Raw genomic sequence first — 24029 nt, forward strand, 5'->3', positions numbered from 1 at the left:
CAAAAAAAGGATCCGGCACATCCGTTTTTGCATATATTGTGCCTGATGCAAAAAAAACTGATGTGTGAAAGTAGCCTAAACTACACTGACAATTTGTGGTAAATTCCTGATGGAAGAAAAGTCTTAACTGAATGTAGCATTTAAAAAACTTAGAAAAAGTGTGAGATTCTTTTGAGTGACTCAGAAGCACATGAGCAGACATCTCTCCCTGATCCCATCACATGATGGGCCTGCAGCTTCTCATATACAGGAGGAGGGATCAGGGGATCCACTGCTGGTTCCTGCAGCTGGGACTTGTTGGACACAATTTAAATGCTGGGGTGAGATCCCTGAGCAGCTCAGTCAGTGTTCAGGATGCTGCAGGCAGCAGTGCAGGGGCTGGTGGTGCTCTGCCTGGTCTCAGGCATCCAGGCAGGAAAAAGTAAGTGACGGGTTAACTGGTTTGGTTGTTAGAAACTTTGGTACAAGATCCACAATGTATGTAGATTGAGATGCTGAGTAGTCAATAAGATGGACAAGGATCTGTACTGGGCTGCTGGATATCTATGGATCACTAATGATTGCCCCGTTGTGGCCACACTGGGGCTTACTGGATGCTACAAAAAGTCATTGTGTATCTGTAAAGGCCCCTTTACACACTGAGACTTTCTAGCGATCCCACCAGCGATCCCAACCTGGCCGGGATCGCTACAAAGTCGCTGGTGAGCTGTCAAACAGGCAGACCTGGCCAATGACGCAACAGCGATCCGGACCTGCAGAACAACCTAGCTAGTCATTGGGGACATTGTAAAGCCGCTTTTTGAAAGGGAAGTCGCTGTAAAGTCCCCTTTACACACTGAGACTTTCTAGCGATCATGCTGCACAGCGGGAAACAAAGGACCTAAGTGGTCCTGAACGATTTGTAGCGATCAGCAACTTCACAGCAGGGGCCAGGTCGCTGATGTGTTTCACACACTGCAATGTCGCTGGGGAGGTCGCTATAACGTCACAAAACCGGTGACGTTACAGCGATGTCGTTTGCGATGTTGCAGTGTGTAAAGCCACCTTAGGGGCTAATAACTGGCACTGTAAATAACTGATAGCTGTCTAATGCCCAAGGTGTGTTGTGTGTGTGTGTGTGGGTTTTTTTTTATAAAAACAATTGATTATTCTTAAATCAATTGTACGTGTGAAAATGAGCCACTTTGAAGCAGATTTCTGATCTCAGCCTCCCTTCATGGGTAACCTTTCTGTGAATACAGATTCTTCCCATTACTGAGGGGTTTAAAGCTGGTGACCATAAAGGTCTATGGATCTGTCACTTCAAGAACCCTTGCAGCAGTAGGTCTTGAAATGACACCTTGAGCAGGTTTTGCTGCAGCAAAAAAGAAAAATGTGAATATACCCCCAGTGTCTAGTATTGAATTATGAAATTAAAAAAATCTAATTTATATATAGTATGTTGCTGCTGTGAATCTGAGACCTTTTAAATGCAACACAAATTTCTGTGATCTTGTGGCAATAACTTGTACATCTGTAGAAACTCTGCCTAATAAGGGACTATCAATGGTGTCTTGTTCTCTTCCTTGGGCTGGGAGGGAACTTCATGAAAATGGCATATAGTGCTCAGGTGACCTAAACCTGGTGTTGTCTCCTCTAACCAGGTTAGAAGACCTGTCTCCTCCTTGTACCGCCTAATGGCTGGTGTATGTAGCCTCTGTTTGCATACATCTGATGAACTTTCCCAACAAACCTTCAAGCTGGATTAATGATTTGAGCATAAACTGGACATTGGTCTCTTGAGCTTAAAGAAGTTATTCAATACTTTAACAGCAATGTCTGATCACCCAGGGTACAACACCTGGTACCCCCTCACTGATCACTCTGTTCTCAGTGATGGCGTCAGCAGGGGACCAGAAATGCTCAGTTCCGGGGGGTGCCCCGTCTTCTGATAATGGCTGCAAACAGACACTGCACATCTACTACTCACATCAATAGGAGGTGCATGTGCGGTACCCGGCTGTATCTGTTATCAGAAGACACAAACTCTGGAACTGGACACTTTCAGCCATCTAAAATAAAAGAAATCCAGCTCAAGCATCATGACTAAGAGTGAAACGCATTGATTGCGCTAACCATGAGTTTGCTGTTTGATGCACTATGATTGAATAAAACAACAAAGTTTGAGCTGGGATTTTTTTTTTTGGCAATAGTAAGGCCAAATACTGGGTTCCATACTGAGGGGGAATATGGTGAGCTGGACTTCATACAAACCTTTTTGGCCACCAGCACAAACCAGCTGATCATTGGGGGTACCGAAGCAAGGCTGATGAGACATTGATGACATATCCCAAGGATACAGGAGGAGGAAAAGACACTAAAGATTGGAGCTAGCACAACCTGGCGTAATGATAAAAGGCAAACCTTTATTAAATAATCTCAAGGTATACGTCATCAATGTCCAAGTAGTAGACAACCTATTTAACTAGTTCATGGGAAATTATGATGCTGTTGAATGAGCTGCTACATGATCATTTATCCTTAGCCTTGTAGACAAAAAGTCCACAGGACCCATCATTGGTGCCATCTAGATGACACTGTTATCACAAACTTCTTAGCCATGGCTTGTATCATGTCTTCAGTCTTTTGATCCAGAACTAAATGTCAAAATACACGACTTGAAGGGTAAGCTAATGTACATTAATGGCACATGTTTTGGCCTGGAGTCCCTGCTGAAGGCACAATACAGATTAGATGGTGGCAATTGAAGTATGGCACTATTGTAATGATGGCTTAGCACCTTCTTAGTATAACCAGTTGTAAAGAATATACAGAGCAGTTAAGTATGTGAATATTCTATGTTCAAATGAACAGGGTTTCAGGATGTAATGGAGTTTGGAAGGAAATCTGGCTCTACAGGTCCCAGTAACCATATTGCTGGCTGGTCTCCTGATACCAACTCTTGGGATGAGAATCTCTACCCTGCCTGGAAGTCTGGTGACTCTAGATGGGAGAACTGCTGGAGAGGTATTATGCGAGATGTACGCATGTCTCCATTTCACTGACAATTACTCTCAATCATGCTGCCTTAATCTTTCTGTCTAGGTGGCAAAGTGGTGGCATTGCTGACCAGTGACAGCCCTGCGCTGATAGGGTCAAATATCACATTTGCTGTGACCCTGCAGTTTCCCAGATGTCAGCAAGAAAATGATGATGGGGACATTGAATATGAAAGAGGATGTGGAAATGGTAAATGCAGCTTTACAATGTTAGATACTGAATCCTGGCATAAGGTCACGTAATATCTTTGTCCTTCTAGTTTCCTCCAATTCCCTGGACCAATATGTGTACAACTGGACCAAGTGGATGGACTTTTGTGATGAAGGAAACTGCAGTTTTTCCAGCAACTTTCCAGATGGGAAACCATTCCCACATCCCCCGCACTGGAGACAACACAACTTCATTTATATCTTCTCCACCCAAGGTAAAGGTTGTGCTGCTTTTTTTTTTTTTTTAAATACACAGCTGACATCTTAAGGCTTGACTGCAGTATTGTAGAGTCTGCACCTTGTACCTCCAACTACCACATTACCTATCCAGCTCGCCTCCCCAGTAAACGACAGAACCATTTTGGATTATGGCCAAATTGGCCTTTATTATAACAAACAATAACAACTTAACATGAATGGTGAGGTTATTGGAGCTCCAAAACCTGGCAAAACCATTAATCAAGGAAAAACAACCAGCATTGCCACCAGCCGCAACCACAGGCTTGGGGGCACCACTACTGCCATAAAACATAGCCAACCACACAGACTCCCAGGGACCCCACCCTGAAGAACCCCAAATTCGCCAGGCAAGTTTACCAAAAACTGACCAAAAATGGGAGGTTACACCCACCAGATGTACCCCCCCCCAACCAACCAGAATTTTTCCACCCACTCAATGAACCCCCTCTCCCCCGCACGCCGAAATGACCCAATAACCATTCACCCCACCAAACCATTTTAATTACTTAAACAACCCTGTCCATCATGCCTTTGTACCGCTCGGCCGCAGCTGAGCCGTTCGGATCCGGGCTCGTTGGTGGGTGGCTCCAGCGCCTCCGGACCCGGGGTCATGTCGCTCTGAAAGGGGATGCTGACGCTTTCGGTCGTGGGGTTAGGTAGGTGCACGGCCAGAGCTGTGCTTGAGTTCATGACGCCACCCACGGGATGTGGTGAAGGTAGACACCACCATTGCAGTTGCGGGGCACCCGGGGGAGATGTTCGTACAGCCAGATATTAACCCCCTCTGTGAGCAGGAATGATGGCCCCCGGGACCCGTTGGGGATAGCTGTGCAGGGCGATGTGCGCGACCGGAGGGTACTGTTGTACTCACTGTTATTGACACACAAGTCACTGGTAAACAAAGTTGATGGTGGTCGGTGCCTGCAGCTGGCTGCGATCGGGTCCCCCACCCAGATGGTGGTCTCTGCCATTCTCCTGCACCGTGTTGTGTAGATGTAGACTGCCTGCGCTTCAGCTACGGGAGTCCGCTCCCCGGCTGTGCATGTGTCGGGAGAGCCCGTTTGTCCGCAGACGCTGGCCCGTGGGATCTCTGTCTGTGCGGTGGCTTTCTATACCCCTTGGTGGGCTGTTGTCTTCAGTCGGGACTTGGGTGGGAAAGGACCTATAGTCCAGACCGCAATCAGTAAATTAACTCAGTCCAGTGGATTCTGGACCTTGTTTCAGGGTCTGAGTTACCAAACCAACCCCCCCACCTGTGTGCTCCGGTTTCCGAGTCGGTTCCCCGGGTCAGTACCGGCAGGCCACTACCCTGTCCCGGTTCCACCAAGCCGTCTTCCCGGCTCTTGCAGGCAGAGGCCTCCGCTTGCCTGCTAGCCAAGGTGTTCGGGCTACGACCCTCACACCTGTCAGTTCGTCACAGGCCTGACCTCCTCCACCACTCACTGACTACAATTGTACTGCTGTTTCCTGCCTCAGGCACTCTGAACTCCTCTGTGGGCGTGCCAACAACCTGGCTCCACCCCCCTGGTGTGTCCATCAAGCACTGATGGAGATGACTAGGGTTTTTGTGGTTGGCTGATGACTCCTCCTCTTTAGGGGACAGGTGTAGTGCGGGGGTCTACCTGTGACTACCTGGCTAGTCCAGGGCGTCACACCTTCAGCAATGGTGCCAATTGTGGGCCACTCATTATCTGGACCTTATATATTCCCCTATTACTGATAACCACCCCCCCCCCAAGCCTGCAAAAAAGCTCTATTAACCCCTAGTTTGCCCTCCAATTCTGAGTCATGGGTCACTTCAGATTGCTCTGCTTAGGGCTCGGTTATACCTATAGCCAACATTAAAGAACTTTAGTCTGGGGGCCTTGTGATCTTGGAAAAAATGTCTTACAGGGATTGTCCAAGAAAAACAAGTCCTTCCCTATCTATAGGAGACATGATGGTAACTTTTGAATTGTCTGATCACTGGTACTAACAAGCAAAATGGGGCTTCTTTATCGCTGTTGTATAATGAAGCGTCAGGTCAGATTCTCCACTGACTTTTTCTGGCAGTCGGGCATCTGATCTGATGCTTTATGTATAGGGATAAAAATTCCATTCTGCTGATCAGTGCAGGGGGCAGCAGCCAGAAACCACTGATCCAGAGATCACTTATCCCCTGGACTGGTGAGAGGTTGTCTGAAGGAACAAACTACCTTGTTTTAGGCTTTATTTTTCTTACTACTGAATTGCATTGTCAGATCACTTACATGATACATGTGCATCTCAATAAATTAGAATATCATCAAAGTTAATTTCAGTAATTAAATATACAAAGGGAAACCATATTATATAGGCATTACACAGAGATCTATTTCAATTGTTTACAGCCAATGAAGAGACTTGATGTCATTTTAACCAATATACAACCGGTATATATAATCACTTCAGACTGTGCAGGTTGGGGTGATCCCACTCCCCTAGAATGCTTAACTTGTACTTGCTGTAGCTGACTCCTTAGTTTGGAAATGACTGGGGACTTTCTTTCTTTGCTCAGGCCAGTATTACCAAATGATGGGGCGATCTTCTGCCATTTTGTCCATAAATACTACAAACATCACAGCCGGCACACAAATGATTGACGTCACTGTCTTCAGAAGAGGTTACCGGAAGCATTACCCAGTTGCAAAAGCGAGCAGTAGTTATGTAGTAACCGGTAAGTTGTGAAGTAGTGTGCACAGGAACCGAAGAACCCAGTCTAGAAACTTGGTGATGGCTGATGCCTACTAGGATGAGGACACATACAATATCCTTAGGCCCTGTGCACACTGCATTTGTACCCACGTTTTTTGCTGCAGAAATTTCTTGCAAAAATGGTTGTAACCTTTCTGCACACATTCCCCACAAAACCTATGGGGAAAAAAAATAGCTTTATTTATTTTTTTTTGTGCAGATTTTTCAATTGTTTGTTTTTGGTGTAGATTTCACTCATACTTTTTGCTGCATTTTCCCTGCCAAGAGATGCTGATATTTCTTCACCAAATACTCAGCGTGTGCACTTATCCTTAAAGTAAAAAAATCAGTTACAAATGGTCAGTCATGGAAGATGTATAGTGCCCATAAGGCACACTGCTGTACTGATTAATTGCTCTGTAAACTGGTTATGAAAGCCCCAGCATACTACATGGATGGTCACCACTGCCTTTTTTTTTTTTTTTTTTGTATTAACAAGTTTGTTGTATTTCAAGAGCAGCATGACCCTGGAATTGTAGATTCCGGCCAAAATTAGGCACACACACCCCTTTTCCAATTCCCCCTTATCTGCTAATAACCACTCAGACACCAATTTATCTTTGGATAATTTTGGCCATAGCAGCCATTTATTAAACAAATACATAACATGTAATATTTTGCATTGTGGTAAGGTCCTTGAAGCTAAAACCCTGGTGATTCCCATAACCAAGCCATATAACCAAATTGCTCCCAGCCGTTACCCACACTGGCTCAGGAGCACCAAAGTGTAAGGGTTATTCCTTCATTAACCACCAAAAACACCCACGGGGGCCCCGACATACCCCGTCGGGATCCCCCAAAAATCACCAGGTGACCAACCATTCTGCCAATGAGGGGATCCATACCCGGATGGGTTCCCCTAACCAATTTAGAACCAACTTCAAGGACCCACCAAAAACCTGCCACAACGAGGGCACCTTGATAACCTTCAAGTGCCTGAGACCCCCCCTCAATAGCAAAGCTCGCTCAATACCTCCCTGCAATCCAAGTGCCCACAATCAATCCGTACTGCATTCAAATGCACCCCCATCCGCCTACCAAAATTCGCCATCCTCTCGCTCCAGCTCAAAAAGCCGAGCTGCGACTCCCACGTTGCAGCCCCCAAATTTTTTGAGATAACCCTATTAACTTTCACCCGCACCTTATTCAGCTTCTCCACAGACCATGCTTTCCGCCCAAACCCTTCTTGGAACAATGTCCCACCACACAATTATCACGCCTGGAAAAGACACCCATAACCGCAACAAGTCATGCTTAGTATCTTTATCAAAGTGCGAGAAAGCCGCTCACCCAAATAGGTCCCTCGACGCGTAAAACCAAAATGTCAGGGGGCCTGCCCAAATGAGCATAGTTATGCACCCCCTGCAACACCGTATTCCACCCCATACCCCTGATTCCAACCCATCCGACAGGAGCCCTATCCCTCCGACAAAAATTTAGCTGTCTCCTGTTCCTTCTCGTATCCGCTCTCTGTGTTCCCCAGCACACATTAGAATGGCCCAAGATTCAGACCAGGCTGGAAAAACGGGGGGGGGGGGGGTGTCTGAAAAACAAAGCACTAACAAAAATACCAAGTAGCTCCAATACCACCCCAAAGAATGACACCCCCCCCTCCATCAGGACCAGTCCTCCGATCAATTGCCCCTGAAACATTGCGAACCCACGACTTACAACGCTGAGACGTCCATCGACCAATCTGTTTAACTGTCTTAGCAGGGAGACCACACCCAGAGGTTTCCACTGCCGTCCCAAGACGAAAAGAATGCAACGCAAACCTCGCCAACCAGCCCAATGATTTCAAACATGCCCACAAAACACTAATGAACTAATATCTGGACAAAAAGACCCGTCCTCGAGACATAACAATGGGCCATCCAGACTCGGGTGGACCTTTGCAAAGCTCAAAACGCACTGCCAATGGCACATACCTGATGCCATAACCTTCCCTAATCGAACCCGCCTGCCCCCACTTTATCCATTTTTTATTTCTGGATCCAAAATTCGATCCCCATGCTCCAAAAATAGGACGTCACTATTACCCAAGCCCCCCGGGGCACGTCACCCTGGGAAATACCAATTCGCCAATACACCAAGCCCCGAAAAACCGCCAACGAAAAGCAAACCGCAACAATGATACCTTAATTCCCTACCCAAACATTCCAATAAGCTAAATCACACAGGCCGTCTACCTATGGCCCCTATGCACACCCTTCAACGCCTGAACTACCCAAAAATTTGTTCCCAATCCTGTACACCTCGCAACCAGAAACCAAATGCCAACCCTGTAATCAAATGACTCAACTTCGTGGAAGACCAACCTGTTATCGCCACTCCCCCGATTTCCCAGGAACAGTCCTAACTGGGAATCCTCATTCATCATGCCACCACCCAACCACCACTCCCAGGAACCCATGTGGCCTAATACGCCGCCCACGTGGTACCAGTCAAACTGCCCGAATCCGTGGTCTTGCTGCTTGAAGACCACACTCCAAAGCTGCGCAGGGGACCACAAGCTGCTGCCGTCCGCCACTACCGCAACATCCCGGATACAAGCTCACTAAAACAGGAAAGGAAATCCGCTATTAGGTCCTCTATACCTGGTACCTGAGCTGCTGTGCCCGTATTAATTTCCCAACAAATAAAAACCAACCGCCGCAACACCCGAACAACGTGGGTAAAATATGCCGAGCCGTTATTAATCCCTAGCACCACCCCCATATTGTCCCAGTTGAACCGGATCTACTTATTCCACAACTGGTCACTCCCCAAATGGAGTGCGACCATCATCGGAAAAAATTTCCAATAGCGACACATTCCTTGTCAACCCCTCCGCCAACCAACTTTCTGGTCACCAATCCGCACATCACTGACCCTGATAAAAAGGCCCCGAAACCTGAGTCACCCGCAGCATCCGTAAACAATTCCTATTTGGAATTAACCACTACCTCATCCTTAAGCAACGAACCACCATTGTCCTGCTCCCCAAAAATTCTCCCCAAACCAACAAGGCCGCTCAATGTTCCTCCGACAAACTTATGTAGGGGAGAAGAGCAAGCACTCCAGCTGTCGCGCAATCTAGCCGACGTGAAAAACTCGGCCCATTGACCGTACCCAACACGCAAAATTAAGTTTCCCCCAATAGCGATTGAACCTCCTTTAATTGGAACTTCCTCACCCGGCACGCCCTTGCCACCTCAACCTTAAGCGTGGCAACCTGTCGTCAGGAAGCCGAACCTCCCAAAGCACTGAGTCAATTACAATGGCCATAAACTAAATACAGGTGTTTGGCCGAACAGTTCTTCCCCAGGTGCCAAAGGCACCCCAAAGCCTCTCGCTCTCCATTCCATTGCTGCTAGAATTCTTGTGCCTGTGCCGAAACAGCCAAACCCACACACCGACAATTCATCCCGGTAAGGTACCAGTGATGCCAAACCAGAAACATCACGCCCCCCCCATTCTAAAAAAGAACAAAAGGTTTCAACAAATGTGCACGATACTGCACTACCCATTGGCAAGCAGGGGTCTCCAAAACAATTTCCCTTCCAAAAACAAACTAATAACGAACACAATTTTGGATGAACTGTTAAGAGCCGGACAGCTGCCTCAATATCCCTCTATTGCCATCAACATACCCCTCCCACAACTCTTTACCTACTTTTGGAGCCTCATCAAACGACGTATACAACACCTAACGAAGCTCAGCCAGTATACCATCATTCGCTGACCTACCCCTGGGATGACAAATGGTGGATTAGCCGAACTTTACCTGGCTCCTCCTTGGGCCCCCCCCCTGAATGACGAAACCACAAAATAAGAAAAGGTAGGGGGGTGACTAACTGTGCCCCCCATTCTCCCCAACGCCACCTCCTTTCCTAACTTTCCACCTACCAGCGCCAAATGCTGATACACCGAGGGAGATTCCAGGTTGTCCCTGGAACTTCAAAAAACAGGGGAAGGAATCCTGAAACCCTCCCCAAAACCCAACCTCAAACCTCAGCTTTGGCCCTAACAGGATCCCTATTTAGATACGGCAGCATCGCAACTAAGCTCACCGGTGTCTGACCCTTGGACATCCCATGGGATGCTCCGTTACAATAGGTGCAGAGATGTCCAAACAACGACAAGTGGCACTGACTTGCCTTCCCCCTCATTAACTTACCAACACGAACTTGACTTCTAGGACCCTGCCTGTCCGGACTGACCACCGGCACCCCAGCTTCCTGACCGGCCGGGGAACCCTGCCCCGCCCTGAAATGACTGCCCATCTCTGGCTGCCGCCATCACCCGCAACCACAAGCCTGTATCCTTCTGATCCCATCTTATGGATGGACGGTCGCCATCCTCAGATGACACTGCTCCTCATAACGTATCCAGGTCTACCCCCCATAAATCCTATAGGCCTCTCCAATCGAGCCCATATAGCAAAACCACTGAAAACTATTCTCTGGCGCCTTTCGCCAATTCCTCATGCCCAAACTGCAACCCCTTAAACCTATTAGCATAAGTCTGAGGAATCAAGTGCCATCGCCACTTCTCCCCATCTTCCTTCTTGCTATCGTCTTTTCCCCCTTTTGTCAAAATAAATTTTTGCCACCTCCCTACTCCTTTCAGTCTGAACTGCCCCTAATACTGGGGAAGAGACACTCCCAACTGGACTCACTAGCCGCAATGACGGACAAATTAACCCAAGCCGCCACTGGCGCCGGGGTTTTCCTGGCCCCTAATCCGGTCCCGCAACTGGCGAACGCAACTTCAATTGTGACAACTCCCCACTCAACGCATTCCCCCTAACACCCGCTGGCACCCCCAAACCGAACCCCAGCTGACCCGTCACCCCCCCTTTACTGTGTACCTAAACAGCATGTGAAGACAAACAAAACATGTAACCATACTCACCAGGCTGCACAAAGGCATAACCTCGCCAGCCGGACCACCTGTATCCTGATGTCCCTCTTGCCGATCTAGCATGCTTGGCTCCTCCCATCCGACTCTGCTCCATTGCTGTTTTAGCCGCGCGGCCCGAGGCCCCGCCGGCCGCATATCCTGGACATGACGATCAGTAGCGCCGACCAACAGGGGGAGCTGCATATTATCCTCAGGGCTCTCCAAGCACGGCCCCCCCTGCTCCGCTCCATGTGGCCCCACTCCCAGACAGGGCCTCTGTAGCCGCAGGCCCTGAATGCCAGGCCCGATGTAGTTCCGACCGCAGCCGCCTGGCTCCGCCCACCTCACAGGGATCCATCCGGGATACTATCGCTGCAGGGAGGAGAGGCTCAGGGCGCTCGGCCGGTACATCACCAGAGCGCCCCGCCGCACCGCCGACGTCACTCGCCGACAAGGCAGCAGCAGGCCCCGCCCCCAACTCCAGCGTAGGCCTGCCGACTGCCGCCGGGCCCAGCCGCCCGTCTGAATTCCTCCCAGGCCGGGGCCTGCCGGACCTCGCAGCTCGCGGCGTCCGGCCTGGAGGGTCCCCGGAGGGGGCTTCCGTGGCGACGCTGGGCCCTGGGAGTCAGGTCCGGTGACCGCCTCTCTGCCAGTCCAGACCTCCGGGGGCGCCGCTGTCGCAGGGGTGCCGTCCCTGCCCCCCCCCCGGACTCCCACCGAAGATCCTTGCTATCAGGCTCTGTAGCCACCTGGGGGAATGGTCCCAGCAGCAGCTCTCCCACCGCTCCAGGAGCTGATCCCCGGCGTCCATAGCAGGTACAGGGATGGGGACTCTCACTGGTGTCCCAGAGCGGGAAAAGTGCCGCTCCTCCCCCAGCTTCACCTTTTTACTATACCCTGACTTACTCCCCCTCCCCTACCCGTGACATCATGACCTCCACTCCAATCAGTGTCATGCTGGCCTCCACACATGCCCGGGGGGAGGGGGGTCAGTGCTCCGGCCATTCTTGATGTAGGGAAGGACCCTGATCCCAGTGATGTCACTTGCTGGGTGCTGTGCTGTTTCCACAAATCCTTGTTTTATCGGCAGGAGATCATTGTCTTGTCCCCTAGTCCTCCTACTGTGTAGGCCCCACAATCTGTTAGCTTTGTGTACTTTAGGCTCTGCATTTAAAGCACTGCTATATCTGATCAGAATTTATTTTTTTTTCTTTATATAATTTGTTTAGATCAAATCCCATTTTATGTGAAGCTGTCTCAAAAGAATGACAAGAATTCCTCAGACAACATCTTTATTAAGGATTCACCAATCACCTTTGACGTCCGAATCCATGATCCAAGCCATTATCTGGATAAATCTAAACTGAGCTTTGCCTGGGATTATGGTGATGGGAATGATTCTCTTTCCAATAGTCCAGTCTCTACTCATAACTACACCCAGATTGGAAACATCAGTGTTAATTTGACTATCAAAGCTGCCATTCCTGGTCCATGTAAACCAGCTACACCCACTCCAATCCATACAACACTTCTACCAACTCCCACCAGTGCTTTCACCACTACAAATTCCACTGGTAAGTAGGAATGTGACTAATATTGATGTAATATGGAGCGTTCAAGAGTGTGTGGCGCCCCTGACCTGGTCAGGCACCACTGAGTGCTGCACCCATGCTGGGAACAGCACAATACAGGTAATCCAGAAGGCTGACCGGGGTGTGGAACACAGGCGCATAGTGATCAGGTCTCACACATGTACCCATGAGAGGACCCCTGGGGATCCCAGGAGGGGGCAAAGCCTATACCTCCACTGGAATAGTGGCAGGGGGTTAAAAAGCCTCCATCTCCTCTCAAGGGGTGTGGTGGAGAGTCTGGTTGCTAGGTGGCGTAGGCAAGAACAGGAGAGGAGGAGCAGTGAGTCAGTTAGAAGGAGAACTCCAGAGGGCTCAGTGAGGAGCAGACCTGCGCCCGCGCAGTGACTACAGACGGGGGAGAACGGTCAACTAGAAGTGCTGCCTGAAAGCCAGCTTCAGCTAGAGAGTGCACGGAGTGGGAAGTAAGGAGACTTCTAGAGAGCACCAGGCCCAACCGGGCGGCAGATCCCGAAGCGAGGATAGATTCACCTTTCCCTGCTAAACCTGCCGGTGTGGGGCTCTTACAGCCCACACCACAACTACAAAAGCCGCAGCCACGTAACCGCAAGTAGGGCCCATAGGTCACAGGAGGCAAGAGGCTGGAGTGGCCTGGCCCGGGGAACAAGCACACGGCAAAACAAGAAGGGGAGAGAGGCTTGGAGCATCTTCCCTGGGTGACCCCCATAGGGACTCAAAGTCGGGGTCACCCCAAACCACCAAGGGCTAAGGAAGGCGAGTTTGTAGTCACCCTCATACAGTCAGCCGGAAGGATACCTGGTTCCCACCTGGTTCATCCCAGCTACGCCCGGGTTACTCACCCTGCCACCTGAAGTGAGTAAAAACCCTGAAAGACACTCTGCCTGTGTGTGGTCATTCTGCGACTTGTGGTACTACAGCTTTACAAAGGGCCCTGGGGCTTGCCTCACTCTCAGGAGGCTACTACACCCGACTGCACCCACCATCAGCCCCAGGTGCCTCCTAATCTGCAGTGGCGGTCCCCTCTGACCGCAAATCTGAGAGTGGCGTCACGATCAACACTGAAGATTCCCTACCTGTGACCAGCACCAGCTACGTGGAGTCCCTGAAGGTATGCACTGATACTACACCGGCGGGGCTTCACATCTGGCGTCACGAACAGGATAAGGACTAGACCTGTTCAGACAGGTGACCATGTGCCTAGGCGGTCCGCTTGAAAAATTGGAAGCGCCGCCATATTGCCACCATGAAAAGCGCGCTGAAAAACAACAGCAGCCCGCGCTGGAAGAAGTTACCGCCCACGAAGAGGTGTGGCTACCCAGAGATCCCCTGCAGAGTTCTGACCTTGCCAGCTATGAGAGTGGAAGCGTCGGGAGACGGCGGGAAGGAAAGAGAGCCACAAGCCTGCTGCTGGGAGAGGAGCTGCTGAAAGAGGCAGAGCAGAAACTGGACAGCTTGTTACAGGAGGCAGCGAAGAGTCCACTGCTGGGAGACCGTGCAGAAGACGGCGCAGAAGAAATGGCGTCTGACCGCAGGAACCCAGAACCAGGCTCCGCTGCCTGGTGGTACCGAGAGCTGGCCCAGTTTTGCAACCGGCTGGAGACCCGGGTCGTGGAGCAGATTCGGGAGGAACGGATGGAACTGCAGGAGCTGACCGCGGCGGTTCGGGCCTATGAAGGGAGAGCTGCATGCCGAGTGTCAGACAGGACGGCGACGACGCAGACCCCGATGCTGCCACCGGTGGGTGAGTCAAGTGATGCCCCGGCTAGCGCAAGTGCCCCGACCCCTGCTGCCACGTCCGCGGTCCCTGAAGAGGCGCCCGGCGCGGCGACGCTGAACCAGGCCGCAGCCACGCCAGGTGCGGCCCGCCAAGCCCCAGCGGCTGCAGCGATGCCCTGCTCGGCCCACCAAGACCCAGTCCCTGCAGCGATGCCCTGCCCGGCCCGCCAGGTCCAGGCCGCCGCCATCCTGGGCGCGGCCCGCCAAGACCAGGCCGCCGCCATACAGGGCGCGGCCCGCCAAGCCCAGACTGCTGCAGCGACGTCCAGCCCAGCCTGCACCGAGCCCCCTGCAACAGCGACACTGATCCAGGCCGCCGCCATCCCGGGCGCGGCCCGCCAAGACCAGGCCGCCGCCATACAGGGCGCGGCCCGCCAAGACCAGGCCGCCGCCATGCCAGGCGCGGCCCGCCAAGCCCAGGCCGCCGCCATGCCAGGCGCGGCCCGCCAAGACCAGGCCGCCGCCATGCCAGGCGCGGCCCGCCAAGCCCAGGCCGCCGCCATGCCAGGCGCGGCCCGCCAAGACCAGGCCGCCGCCATGCCAGGCGCGGCCCGCCAAGACCAGGCCGCCGCCATGCCAGGCGCGGCCCGCCAAGAAAAGACTACCTCAGCATTTACCCCGGCCTGTAAGGCCAGAGCAGATACCGCTCCCCGGTCCACAGAGGTCCCTGATAGGCAGCCCACGGTGGGTGAAGACCCTGCATATTGGCAGATGAAGGCTGACCTGGAGGCCAAATTTCCACAATGGCTGGTGAGCCAGTACATACCCCCTCCGCATACCCCAAAGAGTCTCCTGCTAACTCCTGCAGCAGCTACACCAAGGAGTCCCTCACCTGGGCCGGCCGAAGAGCAGCCATCCCCGGCACTGCCACAGCTGGAGTGCCAGGAAGAACTAAGGGGGAGAGGAGGCCAGGAAGCAGAAGGGTTGACTCCGACTCCAGTGCCACCAGCAGCAGATGTGTATTCAGAGCCGGAAATGCTGCCATACTCCCGCTGGGACGAGGAGGACCTGACCCCCTCTGCAGAAGAAGAGCTGCCTAAGAGCTTCACCTGGGAGCCCACAGGCATGGATCCAGCCCGCAAGACACGGCGCAGAAGAACACAGTTTGCTCCAGCACCACAGTCTCCTGAACAGAGAGCAGTCACCGCCAGAGACCTAAAGGAGAAGCGTATGTTGAGAGAGTCCAAAGCCCAGGCTAGAGGACCCCTGTGTTATGGCATAGTGGAAGATTTCAACTTGAAAAGTGGTTATGGCTTCATTGTAGCACCAGGAATAAAAGAAGGGATATTTGTAAACCGCAGAGATGTGAACGCTCATCTGCCAAGAGGACACCCTTGCAGAAATCTGAAAATGGGAGATTTGGTACAGTTTACCATGCACCAAGGTGAAAGGGGATTGTACGCACTTGATGTAGCCTTACGTACCAACAAACCCTACAGCCATCCCATGCCACAAGAAAGACAAGAAAGACAAGAAAGACAAGAAAGACAAGAAAGACAAGAAAGACAAGAAAGACAAGAAAGACAAGAAAGACAAGAAAGACAAGATAGAGATAAAGAACCAGATGTAGAAACAGATGAAGACCAAGAACGGAAAGATAAAGATCCTACAGATGAAGACAGAGACAAAGAGCAAGAAAGTCACAGGTGCCAGTGCCCAACGTGCCCTCGCCCTAGTGAAAAAGAGGAGTAAAGTACAGAAAAGAAGTACAGAAGTTAAAGTTTTGAAAGTTCTGTTTGCAACGTTATTGTTTAAGAAATGCGCCCACAAGAACTATTGTGAGAAACAAACTTAAGGCTATGAACTTGCTATAGCCACAAACTCTCGCAGTGTAAAAAGTTACACCAGTGGCACCACCACCAGGGCCAGCCTGTTTAGGGGCTTGGCTCGTCTGCAACCAGGGGGGGCCCGTCCGTAGAAAAGGGCCTTGGCTCACCTGCGACCAGAGAGCACGCCTGTTTATGGGGCCTTGGCTCACCACCACAAAGAGGGTACCTGGTCAGCACCAACTGTGGAGGCCGCCTCTGAATTCTGCCAGAAGAGGCTGACGGCGCGGATCCACCAGGCCAGGTATACCCTGAAACCACCAGCCCATGAAAGCCGCCTCTACATCCTGCCAGAAGTGGCTGAAGTCGCGGCCAACGGGAGAGGAAGATTGGAGGAAAGGTCTGAGGAAACGGATGGCCCAGACCTGGTTACCAACAGGACCGGTGACCTGCCTCCTGAGAGGGTTTTGGGTGGGTTAACGGACTTGTGGGTGGAGGGTGGTGATGTCTGATACCTGGTGGTTTTAAAAATGTTTTACATGTTTTAATGTTTTATGCATTTTAAAATGTTGTCTTGCAGCCCGAGGACGTGCTGGTGATAACTAAGGGGGAATGTGGCGCCCCTGACCTGGTCAGGCACCACTGAGTGCTGCACCCATGCTGGGAACAGCACAATACAGGTAATCCAGAAGGCTGACCGGGGTGTGGAACACAGGCGCATAGTGATCAGGTCTCACACATGTACCCATGAGAGGACCCCTGGGGATCCCAGGAGGGGGCAAAGCCTATACCTCCACTGGAATAGTGGCAGGGGGTTAAAAAGCCTCCATCTCCTCTCAAGGGGTGTGGTGGAGAGTCTGGTTGCTAGGTGGCGTAGGCAAGAACAGGAGAGGAGGAGCAGTGAGTCAGTTAGAAGGAGAACTCCAGAGGGCTCAGTGAGGAGCAGACCTGTGGGGCTGATGCTGTCTAACAGCGCCCGCGCAGTGACTACAGACGGGGGAGAACGGTCAACTAGAAGTGCTGCCTGAAAGCCAGCTTCAGCTAGAGAGTGCACGGAGTGGGAAGTAAGGAGACTTCTAGAGAGCACCAGGCCCAACCGGGCGGCAGATCCCGAAGCGAGGATAGATTCACCTTTCCCTGCTAAACCTGCCGGTGTGGGGCTCTTACAGCCCACACCACAACTACAAAAGCCGCAGCCACGTAACCGCAAGTAGGGCCCATAGGTCACAGGAGGCAAGAGGCTGGAGTGGCCTGGCCCGGGGAACAAGCACACGGCAAAACAAGAAGGGGAGAGAGGCTTGGAGCATCTTCCCTGGGTGACCCCCATAGGGACTCAAAGTCGGGGTCACCCCAAACCACCAAGGGCTAAGGAAGGCGAGTTTGTAGTCACCCTCATACAGTCAGCCGGAAGGATACCTGGTTCCCACCTGGTTCATCCCAGCTACGCCCGGGTTACTCACCCTGCCACCTGAAGTGAGTAAAAACCCTGAAAGACACTCTGCCTGTGTGTGGTCATTCTGCGACTTGTGGTACTACAGCTTTACAAAGGGCCCTGGGGCTTGCCTCACTCTCAGGAGGCTACTACACCCGACTGCACCCACCATCAGCCCCAGGTGCCTCCTAATCTGCAGTGGCGGTCCCCTCTGACCGCAAATCTGAGAGTGGCGTCACGATCAACACTGAAGATTCCCTACCTGTGACCAGCACCAGCTACGTGGAGTCCCTGAAGGTATGCACTGATACTACACCGGCGGGGCTTCACAAGTGTCCTGTGCAGGGGCCCAAATATCACATGTTCTTATGATGGGGAATATACAGTAACCTTTCTTTGCAGGTAACTCCACAGATCTACCACCCACTGACACTCCTCAGCCCACTGAGATATCCAATGTTACCACTGGCCATACAACCGTTCCATATACAACCCCTGCTCCAGACTGCTTCATATACAGATATGGCTATTACAAGAACAACATCACAATTGTCGGTGAGTTGTCTGCTCCTTCTACACTAATATTGGTAATATAAAGGGCCTGAGTCCTGAATCTTTTACTGACTTTTAGATGGTATCCTTGAGGTCAATATCATTGAAATGACGAGTGTCCAAGTATCCGCATCTCCAAGTGGGAGTTCTGTAATTGACTTTGTGGTCACTTGTGAAGGAAGGTATGTCTCTGCAAATAGTGACAATATCTGTAACCCTTCTACTGCTGCTCCTTGTCTGACCACTGTTCCTTCAGCCTCCCTACAGATGCCTGTACAATAGTCTCAGATGACAGCTGCATGGTTCCCCGAGACATGGTGTGTGATGAAGTTCCAGCTTCTGCTCAATGCTTGCTGACCCTAAGAAGGGCATTTGAGCCAGGATCTTACTGTGTCAATATTACCCTGAGCGATGGTGCAAGTTTGGCTCTTGCCAGTACACTGGTGTCTATAGATGGTGGTAAGTGGCTCTGTACTGGTAATATCCAGCCAATGGCAGCTCCTGGTGTACAAACAAACGTACTTAAGAAGCTTACAAATGACTGGGTGAAACTTCTCTCCTTTTGTATTAGAAACATTTTGCTTGAAGTGAGTGACTATGCAGTTTATTCCAGTCAATAACTAAAAATATTTTTGGCCTTCTAAAGTGATCTTGTGTGACGCTGATTGGGGGGGGGGGTGTAGAGAGAAACCAACCAACCTGTGTGCAAACTAATCACTACTAATTGTGTATAACTATTACCCCTTTTCCAGGGTCCACACAACAGTCGGTGTCTACAGTACTTATTCCTCTCGCTCTCGCTCTCGTAGCCCTTGTTGCTCTGCTGATCGGTGTTGCCTTGTACAGGTGAGTTTGTGTTCCAGCTCTTTATAGTGAGTCTGGGATTCACTTATTACCCAGTCTTGTCTGGTTTTAGCTGAGAAACTCTCTACAGTAAATTGTATAAGAATCTGACAAGTCTTGTTCTAGCTGCTGTAAACTCAGACCTGCGCTTCAGATGCCAATATTAAAAAACAAAAAAAATCAACCAGGCTCTGCAAATGGCAGATGGGGCTGTGTTGCCTGACATGCGCTATTCCTTGAATTATCACAGCCTCTATGCTCTTAATTCCTTTCTAGGAAATCTAAGGAATACAAACCTATTGCAAATGCATCAGATGGACGAAGCCGTCAAGGAATTGCAGTGTACTTCAGTCAGGTCAAAGATGTCTTCTTCAAACGAAACAATGAGCATGATCCTCTCCTGAAAAGCAAGGCTGCAATAATATAAGCTTCTGCTTCACATGTAAATGTCTGCCATGTTCTGGTATTCTGCTGTTTCATCTCAGGTGGTAAAGCTGTAGTCAATAAAGTTCTTAAAATATTTTCCTGTCTCTTGTAATCCATTGGTGATTCCTGTCAGTTCCACAATGTAACCTTAGTCTGCCCAAGAAGACACGAAGAGTTTATGGCTCTAACTCAGGATCTACTGCAGTCGGATGTTCTCTTAAGGTGGCTTTACACACTGAAACATCGCAAACAACATCGCTGTAACGTCACCGGTTTTGTGACGTTATAGCGACCTCCCCAGCGACATTGCAGTGTGTGAATCACATCAGCGACCCGGCCCCTGCTGTGAAGTTGCTGATCGCTACAAATCGTTCAGGACCATGATAACACAGAACCCATTCATTCTCATACCAATAAACTGACACAGACACTTGAATATGGTTGGAAAAATTGGCCGTATTGTTTTTATTAAGGGTTACCAAACTTAACCAGATCTCATAAAAATCATAACCATCATAAAATACCACTTTAACCTTAAAGATACCATTTTACTGTACTGAATACCAGAATCCACCCATGGCCAATGAGCGATTCTACCCCACTAGGACACTAATGCCTCATTAGTGACCCCCCCCCCCCCCCCCACACACAACCACAGCCATTTTTCCACCATACTCTGAAGTCCAAGATTGAAAATATCAATATCTATGTCCGTCCGATAGATGTACTCCATCAGGCCAATATAGGCCACCCAAAAACCATATTTATTCTTTCCTAATGTTTTTTCATAAATCCAAAATGAAAACAATTTCAACCAATCCAGGAATGATTTCTGAAAATACAACGGAAGCTGTAGGAAAAAAGGTTCTTAACAAAAATAATGTCCCTTTCAGCCCGAGAGATAAACTCAAGATTCTTTACCCTACTCAAATCATCAACTCCCAGGTGGATTATTAAAAAATCCAGTGACTGATATCGCCTAGCACTCCTCTTCAGCTCAGCTATCAGGTGCTCCCATCTCATACCTCTACAACTAATCCAAAAAATAAATAACTTGATCATGTGAAAAAGAGAGCTTTTCTGTGTACCTCCGCACAGCAGCCCGCTTCTGGGCCAAATAAATAAACGAACGCCCAACAATCCACAAGATTAAAGGTTCTGAAAATAAATTTAAACAAAAAATTCGGTCAAACATATAACTTGTACTTACCAGAAGTCCATCTCCCCAACTTCATAATTCTACTTTTTTTTTTTTTTTTTTTTTTCTATTACCAAAGCTGGCTGCTACTGTAGCAGCGCCAATTCTGAATGAATGTGATTACAATTTTAAATTGCTCTCACCGCAACTAACCAAACAGCTCTTTAACATTGCATTAAATTGGAACCTAGTAGCCGGATCTCCAGACCTGTGCAAAAATAAAGCATTACCAAGATGCGGACAAATCGAAAACCAATGCCTGAGATTCGCAACCAGACAGACCCTTGAACTTCTAATAGTTGATAGCTTAACCAATTGCCCTTTTGCCGAGTTGATCAGTTTTTGAACATACAATAAAAATCAAACAATGACCTCTAAATACTTTCACATCATTAACCAATAGACCACCTACCACTTTCTTACTTGGCGACACCAACTCAGATATACGCAAAGCTGCCAAAAATGCTATCACAAATGCAGTCCTTAATAAAGCTGCTTCAAAGTCATCCATACAAAAAGAACCTAAGGTAACCCATAACTCTTCCAGCAATTCCACCCAAAATGGGACGTCTAACATCAGCCTGCCTGGAGCTTCTCTTGAGCCCTTTCAAAAACTGCCTGATCGGAAAAAACGAAAAACAGAGAATAAAAAACCCACAATTTAAGAAAAAAGGAAACCCCAGACAAAGCTTAAGGTCCAGTCACACTAAGCAACTTACCAGCGATCCCAACAACGATAGGGATCGCTGGTAAGTTGCTAGGAGGTTGCTGGTGAGCTGTCACACTGCGACGCTCCAGCGATCCCACCAGCAACCTGACCTGGCAGGGATCCCTGGAGCGTGGCTACACGAGTTGCTGGTGAGCTCACCAGCAACCAGTGACCAGCCCCCAGTCTCCTAGTTACAGCACACATCAGGTTAATTAACCCGATGTGTGCTGCAGCTAAATGTGCACAGAGCAGGGAGCAGCGCACACTGAGCGCTGGCTCCTTGCTCTCCTAGTTACAGCACACATCGGGTTAATTGCCTGATGTGTGCTGCAGCTAAATGTGCAGGGAGCAGCGCACACTGCTTAGTGCTGGCTCCTTGCTCTCCTAGTTACAGCACACATCGGGTTAATTACCTGATGTGTGCTGCAGCTACATGTGCACAGAGCAGGAGCCGGCACTGACAGTGAGAGTGGAGGAGGCTGGTATCAAAGGTAAATATCGGGTAACCAAGGACAGGGCTTCTTGGTTACCCGATGTTTACATTAGTTACCAGCCTCCGCAGAAGCCGGCTCCTGCTGCCTGCACATTTAGTTGTTGCTGTCTCGCTGTCACACACAGCGATCTGTGCTTCACAGCGGGACAGCAACAACTAAAAAATGGCCCAGGACATTCAGCAACAACCAACGACCTCACAGCAGGGGCCAGGTTGTTGCTGGATGTCACACACAGCAACATCGCTAGCAACGTCACAAAAGTTGTTCGTTACCAGCGATGTTGCTAGCGATGTTGCTTAGTGTGACGGGGCCTTTAGTGTAGTGTTGCATAACTAATACCAAATGACAGCTCAAAGTGAACATATTCCCACACAACAGATAAATTACTGCAATAACAATTAAAACCCTTCCCTCACAAAAACTCCTCCATCTTTCCCATGCGGCAGTATATGCTGCCCATGTATTCGAAGCTAAAGAATTTTTAATATATACTGGGATTAAATTCCCAACACTACCCACAAGTGCTCTGGACAGGGCAACTCTTTTCTTCCCTCCTGCGCTCCGTCCCTCAGACTGGTCAGCCGCTGCAAGCAAGATAAAAGTGAAACAACCTCTAGCTCCTGAACAGAGACGTCTTCAACCAAATATTATATTTCAAACACTGAAAACCAGCTGTCTCAAAACCTTCGCTGCCCAAAAACATTTTGAAGAAAGGGTATTGATCCCGAAAACAACCCCTTCACTACTAGACCGAAGACTAATCCTCTTATTGGCAAGCGTACTACCAAAGATAGAAACAGAAACAAGAACTGAAAACAAATCCAAAACATCTCTCATTATTTAAACCAACCACAACCCACTTCTCCTGCCAGGTCCCTGTTGACCAATCCATACCAAAACAAACTAAAAAACCAAAACCACTATCTGTGCACATGCTCAAACCAAGATCCTCTGAAGAACAAAACCGATCCTGAAAACACGTAATTCCATTTAGCTCACAAAAAAAAAAACCAAAACTCTGCCAAACCAATAAAACCTCCCTCATTTCAGCCGACACCCGAACATGCGCACCTGCTGAATTCAAACCTTTGATACTCTCATACAACTGTCGGCAGAACACCCTCCCCATAGGGATAAATCTGAGAGCAAAGTTCAACGATCCCAACAGAGATTGTAACTCTCGAAGGGTAACCTTTCTTTTAGCAGAAATTTCCTCTAACAAGCTTTGCAAGCGAGACAATTTTTACTTTGGAAAGCTGTATTCCATAGCCACAGAATCAATTGAAGTTCCTAAAAATTCTATTTTCTGGTATGGGAATACCGTTTTTTCCTTGGCCACGGGAACCACAAAATGTTCCATGACCATTAAAAATTTTTGAACCAATTCCATACATAAATTCGAGCCCCCGTGGCCAATAAACAAAAAATCATCAAGATAGTGCAGGACTCCACCAGCAAGTACTGAATCCTGCACTACCCAATAAAGAAATGAAGAAAAACATTTGAAATAAAAACGCGACAATGCGAACCCCATCGGGAGGCATCTATCGAAATAAAATTCACCATTAAAGAAAAGAAAAAAAAAAAAAAAAAAAGAGATTTAAACCTTGAAGGGTGTACTGGAAGCAGCGGAAATGCAGACTTGATGTCCGATTTTGCCAGTAGGGCCCCCCTGACCAAATTGCCTAAGGAACTCTACTGCCATATCAAATGACACATAACTAACTGAAGCTACTCCGGTATCCACCTCGTCATTGAGGGACCCACCATTAGGATATCAAAGGTGATGGAATACCCTGAAAAAGCCAGTTTCTTTCCTATGTGCTATCCCTAATGGTGAAATACGAAAATTAACAAAAGGTGGTCCAGGGAAAGGCCCTGCTAACCTACCTAACCGTAGCTCTTTTCCGATGTGTTTAACAACAAAAAACCCTCTGAGGGCTAACACACGGTAAATTCTTAACTAAAACACATCCTAAACCTGTAAAATAAGGAACAAAAAAAAAAAAACAAAACATGTTTAAAGCCCTTATATATTATTCTGGCTTTCTCCCTGTCTGGGTACCGCTTTAACCATGG

The 24029-nt window shown here is 49.3% G+C and overlaps 1 protein-coding gene across 1 annotated transcript; it reads left to right on the plus strand.

Annotated features, from left to right (window-relative positions):
* The first annotated feature begins 276 nt into the window (after positions 1–276).
* Positions 277–19617, plus strand: LOC142244481 (protein QNR-71-like). Its single transcript, XM_075316710.1, has 11 exons — positions 277–421; positions 2854–3006; positions 3085–3228; positions 3299–3463; positions 6025–6183; positions 12374–12718; positions 18131–18283; positions 18360–18462; positions 18537–18739; positions 19033–19126; positions 19400–19617. The coding sequence occupies exons 1-11, from the start codon at positions 355–357 to the stop codon at positions 19548–19550; spliced, it is 1737 nt and encodes a 578-aa protein (XP_075172825.1). The 5' UTR covers positions 277–354; the 3' UTR covers positions 19551–19617.
* The last annotated feature ends 4412 nt before the right edge of the window (positions 19618–24029 follow it).

This window comes from Anomaloglossus baeobatrachus, chromosome 6 (genome assembly GCF_048569485.1).
Source record: "Anomaloglossus baeobatrachus isolate aAnoBae1 chromosome 6, aAnoBae1.hap1, whole genome shotgun sequence".
NCBI lineage: Eukaryota > Metazoa > Chordata > Amphibia > Anura > Aromobatidae > Anomaloglossus > Anomaloglossus baeobatrachus.